The following is a 12,047-nucleotide window of genomic DNA, read 5'->3' on the forward strand; positions in this document are numbered from 1 at the left end:
TCTCAAAGCGTATGCACTTTTCGTTTTCAATGACTGAAAAGCCCCTTCTGCTCATAGACAATCTCGGGAATGTGCGGAAGGAGAAGCCTGAAGGATTCTAGAATACATGACATGCGTATCCCGGGAGGTTCTATGCTCCCTTTCAGTCTTTACTTACACAGTGGTAAAGACAGAAAGGGTAGGGCCTAGCCTTTTTTTAAAAAAAGGTAATTTACTAAAAGAAAAGTAAAGTTTCATTATTTATAGAAGGTTTATCTACCTTTCTTTATAAAGTAAAAATTGTGGTGATAGGTCCGCTTAAAGTAATTGCATTGCAATGTCACTGCCCTGGTTGCTGCAGCATCTCCATAACTGTAGTGATCACAAAGGGGGTCCTGGTGTTGCTTTCAGGCAGCCACTTTTTTATATGGGCAGAGATAAAAAGGAGGCCAGGTTATTATGCTACACTGCGGTTCTAAACACTGTCATGCCAACACGAGCAAGGATATCGGGAACCAAGAAAAGGTCAGTCAGCCATGCCAGCAGAGAGATACCCCTATATTACACCCCTGTGTAATGTGTTGGTGCTATATAAATCCTGTTTATTAATATTATTAATAATAATAATAATAATAATAATAATAATAATAGCTTCAAGTCTTCCTTTTCTCAGGGTGCCCTAGATGTTTAACAATCTTAGCAAATGGAGGAGGGTACCATCGTAAACCTAGCCAAAGGAACCCAATGACTTCTATCTATTGACCATGCCTAATTGTTTTTATTTTGTTGTAACTTTTTACTAAATTAAAAAAAAAGTCAAAAAAGTTTGAGGTTTGCATAAACTTCAACACAGTAGAAAGAAATGCAAGGCAAAGAAATGTATTTACCATTATTATATAAACCAGAAATAATTGTTGTGCTATGTTTTTTTGGTTTCTATTCCTTTTTTTTTTTACCAAGCAAAAGGTAAGTTTATTATTTGCATCGTTCACATATATTTCAGTAGAACTTTAGAATCAAGCTGTAGGATCCGAGTTTTATCAGAGTATTCCTCCTGGGCTCAATGAAGGCCAGAGAAGAGAACTGTGTTCTTAACACATCTCTAGGTACTTACTCACATATACACAAATACTTCATCTAATCAGACAGTTTTATTTCTCACATACTTAAACACATTGCAGGTGGTCCCATACCAATTTGTAGCCTTCTTACAGCCTCCTGTGGTGTGGTGTGATTTGTCAAACATGTTTAATTCTCCCTCTATAGAATTATTCAGGGTAGATAAGAACGGCTATTGTGTGTTTTTATGTACTATTGGAACTGAAATAAACATGAACAAATAATACATAAATTATAAAAATGATAGCACTTATAGCATGCTAACGAGTTTTCCAATTATGGCATTTGTATAAAGTCTATTTGCTGGTTGAGTTGTGTAAGTGGAGTTTTCTGTATAATGTCGATGTGTAGCTTATTCAGCACAGGGCATTGCATAATATTTAATGAAGAGGCTCAGTTTAAGTAGATTTTTTTCTAGCATAAATTGATGGATTATAAGCAACACCTGGCTTTGTCACAATAAAAAGGTCTTTGAGAATTTCTAGGGGCAAAATGACTTGAACCAGGAATAATATTATTATAATAAGCATTCTCTATCACTAAAACCATTGTCACATAGGCACACAGGCAGCCTTAAAAAATGTCCCATGACATGCTCCAGTGAGAGGAGGACAGCTGAAGCTTTACCAAACACTGGAACAAAGTGCATCAAATCTTCTAATGAACCAAAGAAAATGGTGTAGTTACAGATCGATGAACCCTAATGTAAAGTAATGACAAGTTCCCCATCTGTCCCTGGCTCCGCATGTACCCTCCTCTGCATCTTGGAGTCAACTTGGTGCAGGTCGCCAAATTTCCCAGCACAATAGACAAAGAAGCACCAGTGGTTGAGCCAGTCCCTCTCTGCCAATCATTCTAGTAACCAATGCACATATCCCCCGTCCTATTACTCCTAAGAAAGGGGCCTGGTCAAAATTTAAATTCCCATTCCTATGCCAATAATCTGAAGACCCCAAAGCCCCAATGGGCTCCATAAATTTTACATTCTAAATCAAAAAATAATTTTGTTACCTGTTTATAGAAAGCTTCTGCGCTAACAGCTGCCAGTCCTTTCCTTTGGAGTTAGGTGTGTCAAACGTCGCACATATCCTCTGCCTGATGGAGTGTGGGATTTTGAAGGCCTTTGGACCAGTGTGTGCCAGGAAATTACTCTCCTCTGGTGCAAAGAATGCTATGGTCTCCCGTTCATTCTAAATGAAAAGGATCAAGAGATTCTAATCAGTGAACTATAAAATAACTGAAGCCATGGTAAAAAAAAATAATAATAATATTTATTTAAATAGCACCATCATCTTGCCCTTTACAGTAAGAAAAAAGTAAAAATGTCTTTATTAACCAATAAAAGTTAAACCCGTGCACAAAAGAGATAAGGCTGGGGCTATGGGCATTCCAACACCTTAGCAGCATCAGTAGCAACAAGGATGACAATGGTACAATAATTTTACTACAGATAAAAGAAGATTGTCACCCAATAAAATTGCACACTTAACAAAGGGTTATCTTGGCAGGATAAATTTTTGTGTTACTTGACCATGTCTTTGTTTAGTCCAAGCAGGTTTACTTGTTCCACACGGTAAGCAACATTTGGAAGCCCTTTTATTAGGAAGCCCATTGTCAATTAAAAATGTGAAGCGCATTATGATTAGGTGATGGTCCTCAGGAATTGGCCCCTTTTTTAATGCTCAACAGCCAATCAAAATGCTCACTATCGTTTCAGTTAACAGACCATTGTTTACTAACATTAAAGAGTGGAAGTGAATCTCTGTACATACTGTGCAGCTTCTACTTGCTGTGTATAAAAGCTATCTTTCGTTAGTTTAAACACGCTAATGTACATGCTCCAACTGAAACAGTAGATAGCACTGTGAATAATAAAAATAAAGGGTTTGTTAAACATTTTAGATGTGAACACAGTGCCATCTATTGGTGGCCAGAAACCATGCACAAAAGAATATTTAGGAGCAAATGATCTATCATTACCAACTTACAAAAGTCTTTAAGATAAAATTATAGGGAAAATACATGCAGAATGAGCCTGTGTGATTTAGAAACCAACAAAAAAATTGTATGCAGATGTTAGATTTAGACCCCTTCTTTACCTGAAGGAACAGAAGTCAGACTGTAGAACAGTCCTTCAATGGAGGGGTCAAGTGAGGTTACCAAATGTCTAGGGAAGTGTTTGATGACTTTTGTAAAATGGAAGAACCCTAAAATAACTTTCAAATCTTAGGGAACCCTTAATATAATTACCATATCTACAGATAATTACTATATGGTCAGCATGAAGAATGCCCTAAAATTACTGAACATTGGAAAGACTATCACCCAACAAATTATTGGTGTCACCTAAAATGACCTGAGAGGCACAAACTGCTCAATGCTTATGGAGCCTCTAGCAAGCTCAGGACGGAACCCTGGTTGAGAAACCCTGGTTTAGGGTGTTGGCCATGTGACAAGCACTGAAAGTTGCCCAGGGCTGAGTATTAATTTCAGTTCCTCTGTATATATTGCATGCATGCATCCCTTCTATTACTTTTTAGCTATTCCTTCAGTTGTTAACATATTTGTGTACAAGACAACTTAGACTGTGTCTTTTGTCTTGAACCCCATTGTAATAAAGTAAGTAAGTAAGACTAAGCATGCTTTAGTAGCTTGGACCCATTTATTCTTCCTGTTCACCCGCACCCCATCTCCAATTAAAAAATAAATGCACTGATCTACATTCATCCTAAATCCTTTGTTTTATGGTCGCTGCTTGTACAGGGAGTGACAAAGCAATGCCCGGCCAAGAAGTATTTAGTTATAGAAGGTATCACCAGCTCAGCTGTGTAAACCTGACACTAGAAGCTGGCACAGACTAGGTGCATCACATGCCATATCAGTTTAAATGAAATCTGTAGGGAAGTGGTAGGTTTTGTAATCTGCACATCTAAGATAAAACTCTCTAAATTCCCTAGGGGACTGTAAAGCAAGCAAGCTGTTCTCTTTGGCAGAAGAATACAACTCAACCCCCCTCCTTCATTCTCATGCTTCCTCGTCTCACCTCCAGAGACAAGGAATCAGGCATTCTGCATTAACAAATCTGTTTGAAATGAAGGGCCGTGTTCACGTCTTACCTCCACATTCCTACTTAGAAAAATACATGATCTAGATGCAGGTTAGAGCTGACAATGTTTTTAGCAGAAAATGGACATACAGGTTGGGTTCTGCTATACCCTATGGCAATAAACTACATGGAAACTCTGTACATAAAAGAGTTTTATGACCCAAATTGATTCAATGTGAAAGTAACTCAAAATCACAAAAATATTCCTTTTTATCTAAAATCTGCTAAAGTACAACTATATCTATAACAAACTGTAAAGCGAGTCATATTTAATTAAAAAAAGGAAAAATCTATAAAGTAATAATAGTATATATTTATATATATAAAATAAAAAATTCACTTGTATCCACAATACATTTACAATACATATTTTTTCTAACAGTTACATTATCTTGTAATCTTGGTATTCATGGCATGGCAGTCCTTGGTGTTCCAGGTTGCCTGCAGCAACTGTACTTTATTCTATTGGTTTGTTCACAACTGACTGTAACCCTCCTCTGGTAATAGACTGAGACTGTCAGTCAGCCAAAGTTGTTGGAAAAAGCAGAATCAAATATATGGTTGTAGAAAATGATCCGCTGTGGTCTACATCAATCAAGGACAGAAAGATGAAGACAGCAAATACAGATTTGACATCTCTATAGCATATCAAACGTAACATAAGTCCAAGTCCATTATCTTCTGCTTTGGTATGAATGGGTTGTAGGTTTACTGATTTCATGTGCAGTGCTGACTGATGTTCATTTCATAGTCTATAGCAGTTTCTTAACCAGGGTTCCCCCTGAGATATCCAGGAGTTTCTTGAGTAATTAGCAATTTTTGTTACTTTAAGGTCAGATTAACTGACAACAGTGATCTTTGTGGCTATCTGTATGGCTGACATTCCTCCCAAAAGCCAGCAATGTAAGATGAATTCTTCCCATTAACTTCTACACTAATATACTGTGATCTGTGGATATGGTAATTTTAGAAGGGGTTTACTGATGATCTAAAAGTTATTTCAAGGGTTCCTCCATAGAAAAATGTCAAGAACGGCTGATCTATAGGAATATGCAGAAATCTTTCTATGGGAACTAAATAAGTTCTCATTACACATCAGATTCTGACATCTGCTAAAATTTACTTTCCAGCCCAGAGGGAGGCGGCCAGCTCCCCCGATGCGTGTTGGCTACATTTATAAATTTCTCAACCAAGAAAAAAATATCTGCAAAATTAAGTCCTCCTATAGTTTGTCTAAAGTGCTCATATTTATAGTAATTGATTGATTAATTAACTACGTAATTCAATTAATTGATTAGATCATGTGACTGCAGCAGTCAACATATTACAAGGAAAGGAGGTAAATCTAGTTTCCTATTCATTTTTTTTAATTGTAGTATCAACTGTAAGCGACAAAATCTTAGACATTTCTCTTTAAACCTAAATACATTTCTTTTATAGATGACATTGTTGGACAAATAGCACTTTGATACTTGTCAATATTGCACCTGCAGGAGTAATAAACTCATAAAGCATAACAACTGACTAGCCAATCCATGGGAACCACCATGGGAAAAGACCTATACATAGAAAAAAATCTCTTTCTATTGGTGGATAAACTGAATTATTGCTGGGGTTGGGATTGATAAATGGAATAATATGATGGTATAGAAGGGGGCTTCTGCTAACAAGAGGTAACAATGTATCTGGATCCATTGCAATTCATCACAACATGACAAAAGCCCATGTCGTCTCTTGCATTTATCTGTATTATTAATCCTCTACTGAGCCTATTCATATTGGGATATAAAATGGTCTCTAGGTAGCAGTCACACTCCACGGGTACTGGTGTTCCGAGTCCTGGAATGTAACTGGCAGATGGGACTTTGCTCTAATGTGAAAGAAAATGACAGTTAATAATGCTGATATCTTGACTGGAGACAGCTCCCATCAATTTCAGGTCCCAGCTCCATCTCTCGCCTTCTATCTCGCTTGTACTTTAAATGCCACTTTGATGAATATGAATTTTGGTGAAGTTAAAATTACAGATTCACTTTCCTATACAATTCTGAATGCTACCTGTTTTCTACATGCTGATATCTATTCTTCTAGAGCTTTGCAGGAGGGTTTAGATGAATGCAGCTTGGGAGAAAAAAAAAATAAAGCTTTTGATGTGTTTTATGCCAAATTGCATAGAACCTTGTATTCATTTCTGATAATAGGGTTTATTTACATAGATTTTATTATAAACATTTACAGTTTTTTAAATACTTTTTTAGAAGAATGTTCTACCTAAATATACAACGAAAACAGACAAAAAAACAAAACATTCTTCTCTGCATCAATATATAAAACGTATACCTGAAAAAGAAGTGTGATCATTCGTATGGTACAAAGGTGATGAACCCCCAGAGTTAGGGCAGGTTCAGAACCACAGCGGGAATAAGCTTTTCGGAAAGCTACTTTGCCAGCCACTTGCACAACAGCCCTGGTTCCTAAAGTACCGGTGTTTGTAGATTTGACTGTACCGCCCACTGTGGCCCCATTCATTCTCTATAGCAGTGTTTCTCGAACCTTTTAACATGGGGTAACCCATTGAAATGACTTTCGGGTCTTCAGGGAACCCTTCTCCTTATCACTATATTAACATCTCACAGTATGTTAGTGTGGTGGTCAGTGGGAAGAATGTCACCCCTACAGATATCCAAAATCATCATTGGTACCAGTTAAACTGATCTTACTGAGATATACAACATTTCCATGGCTCCAAGAACCCCTAGCAACCTCTGGAGGAACTCTTAGGTTCCACGGAAGCCTGGGTGAGAAACACAGGTTATTGGGCTGCTGTGGGGATACTACATGTACATGAATGGCGGTTCAGGGGTGTAGCCTTATGAACATAATATTACAAAGGTACAAACTGATTGGCTGTTGCAATCCAAATATATACTGTAGGAACCACTGTTGAAATCCAATAGTCAAGTCTCCTACTTAGCTCTTCAGGACTGTGCTAGGTGCCAGTGCTTTGCAAATCTTAGGACTGTGCCTCTGACAGGTACAACAGCTCCCTTACTTGCACGGCATTCTTCCATTTAGCCTGTAGTGCAGATTACTATAACTCATGTGCACATGAATGTGTAAAGTGCCGGCATCTTGAGCAGCCAGGAAGAGTTAAGTTATAGAAGTTTGATATAGGAAAGGTGAAATCTGAATGATTATTAAAAGTTTACATTGCACTATGGTGTTCATAGAACAATTTAAACATTGGGACAGATTTAATACAAACCTGGAACAAATTTCTGAAAAATCATTTCAGATTAGATGGCAAATATTTTCAACCCTGGAGAAAATCCATTCCAGGTTTGCTGGATCACCCAAGTTTTTCCAATAGGGTCTATCGTCTCCAGTTTTGTAGAGCTTGAATAAATCAGGCCCATAGGGATTGATTTATTCACTTTATACTATAAGTAATTTATTCCTTATTTCACTTAGCTAAGTGAACAGGTTGTAGCTCAACTAACTTCATTTATCCAAACATGCACACAATTGGCTGTTTTGTATGCAAAACATGAATTTCCCCCAGATTCACCAGACTAAATAAAGTATGCCTTGCATGGGGATAATCCCTTTTGTCTGATTCTGTACATCAATTCAGTTTTCAGGTTCTTTTAATTCACACCTTGTACCACTAATATATATTTTTATAAACATAACAAACAAAGGCCCACAGAGCAATTTTCTATAAAATTGATGCATTTAATTTGCATAATGAAGGAGGGTAATTTTATTTTTTTATATTAGGCAAAGTAAAAGCAAACTAATTTTGCCTTTAAAACAATGACAGCGTCTGCTGACAAGATGTGTCAGAGGATTGTTTGGTTCAGTTCCCAAACATGTGATTGCTTAAACACAGCGATTTGTTTAATTAGTGCTTTGTACCCTTTACGAAACGACACATCCTGTAATTCTAGTCTAGGAATGAAATTGAAGATATTTGAATTAAATTATATTTAAATTATTATCTTTTACTTTATTTAAATTTTAATTCAGGCAAGAGTTTGGGTAAAAACCTTTAACAATATGTCCTATTTGTGTATGTAACACATTAATTGCTGTTACTTTAATGTTATTATATTTTCATAAATATGGCCAGTGCAGGATCTTACAAGAACAGGTTGAGATACCAATGTGAACCAATGCTGGATGATTTGTATCTATACTAATCTATTTATTTTACAAATTTATTTTTCTATCCTTACAATTCTAATAACATCTGGACATAATACACACAATTATATAGTAAATGGTTTGTTGTATTTTAATATGTGATATATATATATATATATATATATATATTTAAAATGTATGTTTTATTTGCTTCCACACACTAGGAACTAAACTCGGTGGGTGGTAAACTGCAATAATTAGCAAGTATACTAATTATGGTAAATACCTACCTGCGTCTGATAACGGATCCTGGACCGGTCATCATTGCATCCTCGGAAGGCACTATCTGTGCTCCACTATAAACTTCAGAAAAGATGGCTATTCTCTTTGACTACTGCATGACTACTGATAATGTAACTCCTGCGTATGCCCAGAAGTATTTGTAGCAAATGTATCTCGGGGGCCTGCAGGCTTCCCATTCAGTCTTTACTGCCGTGGTGGTAAAGACAGAAAGGGCGGGGTCTCACCTTACTCCTCCTAAATAAAAAAAACAAAACACTTTTTTATCTTTATATAAAAGGGTAATCTACCCTTTTATTTAAAGTAAAAATGTGATGATAGGTCCACTTTAAAGAGATTTCCTGTAGAATTAGTTAGTTTTTAGAATGTGTCTCTCTCTTCCTGTTCTGGTGGGAACTTTAAGTTCAGTATTTCCCTTCACATTTATTCCCAGTGCCACTAGTGATCAGGAAAATTAGAGAGAGTAAATCTCCGGAGACACAGACAGCTATAACCTAAAAGTGTGTCTAACCCCTCAGCACTATTTCCAAATACAAAAATAGTTTACCTTCAGTTAGCCACTGCTATCCCTCAAAATTGCTTTTTTAAAAACAAAACTTCCTATTTCTTGCACATTATAGACAATATACAAGGAATAATGAGTTAGGAATATTTTTTGTTTAATTTCTCTTCTGAACTACAATACTTTCATCTAGAATCAGATTGGTAGCTGCAACCAACATATTCAGTCTCATTTCCTTTTTCATTTTGTAATTTCTAAATGCTCTTTTTCCATTTGCTCCATTTTGCGCACTTTATTTCTTGCCTTTTCACTCATATATTCAAGTTTCCTCTATTTTTGCTCACATAAATTATAAAAGAGCATTTAATTATTCTACAGTAACTTATATCAAACAATCAGATATTATTTTACATTAGTTTAATTTAATCAGTGTAGTCAGTTTTGATTACTTTCTTCATTGTGCTATGAAGATGGCAGCGAGGTGAATCCTTCATCTTTAATCACATTACACTTTGTTATACTGATATAAGATTAGATGGCAAATTGTTATTACTTGTTGAACTGCAAACACAGTGAATATAGTATATTTTAGAAATGCTGAAATATATATTATAACTTTGCTGAAAACTTCCTGGTGTGATTGAAAAATATTTTCTGTATGTACTCATATATAAACCAAGATTTTTTTTAACTTGAAAATGCCATTAGAAGGAGTGTCAGTTTATACTCCGGTGACACCTAGTGGTAATTCCTGGAAATGCATTTGGCTCTAGTTTGATAGATCAGCTCTATCAAAGATTATTTGTTTGTTACACAATTTACATAAGGACTTAGGGCCATCTACTGGTGTCCAACAATAATACACAAAAGATCATTTATGAGCAAGGGACTCATCATAATCAAACTAGAAGTATAAATACTTAAATCCATAAAATTGGAGGAAATAAACTGACTTAGCCTGTATACTTTTAGTTTTTCCCCTTTTAAATAAATCTTTTAAAAAATATCCACATGAATGTTATTGGTATTTCTGTTGATGGCTGTTTAAAATGTTAGCATCAATGGCCACATTTTGTGCCCTAGGTTTACACTCCAGTCAACGAAGTTTTAAAGTTTTTTCAGGTAAAATAGGTACCTTGGTTTATATTCCAAATGGTTTATATTTGAGTGTAAAAAAGCCCTGGAAGATTCGCCGGATCCCATTCTGCTTATGCTCAAGATTGGTCATCATCATCAGTCAAAGTTTCACATTTATAATATGACTAAGGGCTTGATCTCACGCAAAACATGTCAGGAACATCTGCCAGCATCCTATGTAAAATCCTGAAGCCTGGAATTTTTGACCTGGGAAACCAAGGACACTACGGCATTACCTTGTAATCTTTATCACTGCAGAGAAAACCCAGAAGGTGGGTTTAGGTGACAGGTCCACTTTATTTAATATCAATACATTCTGCTATAATATTAATCAACCCTGTACAATACACAGCACATGATACGGTTACAGATATGTAAGATATTTAAATAAACCTGGATGAACATCTATCCTTACACATAGTGGACAGAGATGTTCCTCTGCGCAAGCTTCCAATAAATACCACAAGAAAGGAAAATGGAGTCATCTTTTGTCATGGAATATGTATGCAAAACTTTCCCACACAGCAAATATCAACAGAATGTCAGATATCTGCAGGAGCCACATGAGTAAACTTGAATTGTGTATTTACAGTTCCTTTATCCTAAAAGGAATTCCCATTCATCTTGTATGACTCACAATCCAGATAATCAAGGATACAGTTAAGAGAATACAGCATGCAGAAATATTATCGTCCTGTTTTATCATAGCAGGCAGCCTGTAATATATAACTGAGTTGTCAACTCACCTCCAGAATGGATGTTTGGATCTGAAGAATCAGCTCATGGCCTTTGACCTGTCTGACACAGATCTTGCAGGACAGCTGAGTGGTGGCCGGCGTATACCGCTCCAGGGAAAAGGCACAGTGCAGTGGTTGCTGGTTACTGCACCACACACGGGAGAAAGGGACTTCCTGCAATATAAAGAAGGCAAAAGTAGTCAGCATTTTCCTAGAATACAAAATAGGCTGTGTACAGAAGGTCATTCGCTATACTAGCAATCAGTGCTATGGCCAGCTCAGCCTCCGGCACCATGGACAGCTCCTCTGCTAATACAATGGCCAGCATATCTCTGAGCACCATGGCCAGCTTCTCCAAGCAGCCGTATGAGTTTAAAGTGAAGGAACAGAGAAATATTGACCATTATAAGAACTGGTAATGTCAACACGTAAGAAGTTTGCAATGAGCTGACATTTGGAAGACACCAATTTTGCTATTCAAATTTGCTCAAAAAGGCCAAATATCTCCAAAATTTAGTTTTTACATTTCTGTTCTGATTAGAGGTTTATTAATATTATCCAGTATTTATATAGCGTCATTTTATTACGCCCTGCTTTACAAAGTCCATTGTCCAATCACTAACTGTCCTTCAAAGGGGCTCATAATCTAGTGTCCCTACCATGGTCATATGTCCATCCACAGGCTAAGGTAATTTTTAAGTAAAACCAATTACCTAACTGCATGTTTTTGTTTGGATATGGGAGGAAATCAAAGAAAATCTATACAAACATAGGAAGAAAATACAAATTCCGTGATAGTGTCTTGACCGAGATTCAAACCGGGCATCTAGTGCTACAAAGGCAGGAATGCTAGCCACTGAGACAGTCGTGCCGCCATGGTTTGAAGGCAAAATATTACTTTCAAGTGTATGTTCTAAGTTTTAATTCTCAGGAACATCAGCTATTGACCAATAGCTGAAGTACAAGAAAATGTCCGTACTTGAGCTTTAAAATGACTCTAAAATAATAACTAAAGATGATT

At 36.5% G+C, this 12,047-nt stretch overlaps 1 protein-coding gene across 3 annotated transcripts in view; it reads right to left on the reverse strand.

Annotated features, from left to right (window-relative positions):
* UNC5D (unc-5 netrin receptor D) overlaps positions 1 to 12,047 on the reverse strand; it is a 467,881-nt gene that overhangs the window by 26,250 nt on the left and 429,584 nt on the right. For 2 of the 3 annotated variants that reach the window (XM_072402778.1, XM_072402777.1), the window contains 2 exons: positions 11,036 to 11,200; positions 2,110 to 2,288 (listed from right to left, as the gene is read on the reverse strand). In XM_072402778.1, the coding sequence (XP_072258879.1) occupies positions 2,110 to 2,288; positions 11,036 to 11,200 (344 nt within the window). The remainder of the gene's footprint in view (positions 1 to 2,109; positions 2,289 to 11,035; positions 11,201 to 12,047) is intronic. The other variant, XM_072402780.1, reaches the window with a different exon arrangement.

The sequence above is a fragment of the Pyxicephalus adspersus genome, chromosome 2 (genome assembly GCF_032062135.1).
Source record: "Pyxicephalus adspersus chromosome 2, UCB_Pads_2.0, whole genome shotgun sequence".
NCBI classification, from domain to species: domain Eukaryota; kingdom Metazoa; phylum Chordata; class Amphibia; order Anura; family Pyxicephalidae; genus Pyxicephalus; species Pyxicephalus adspersus.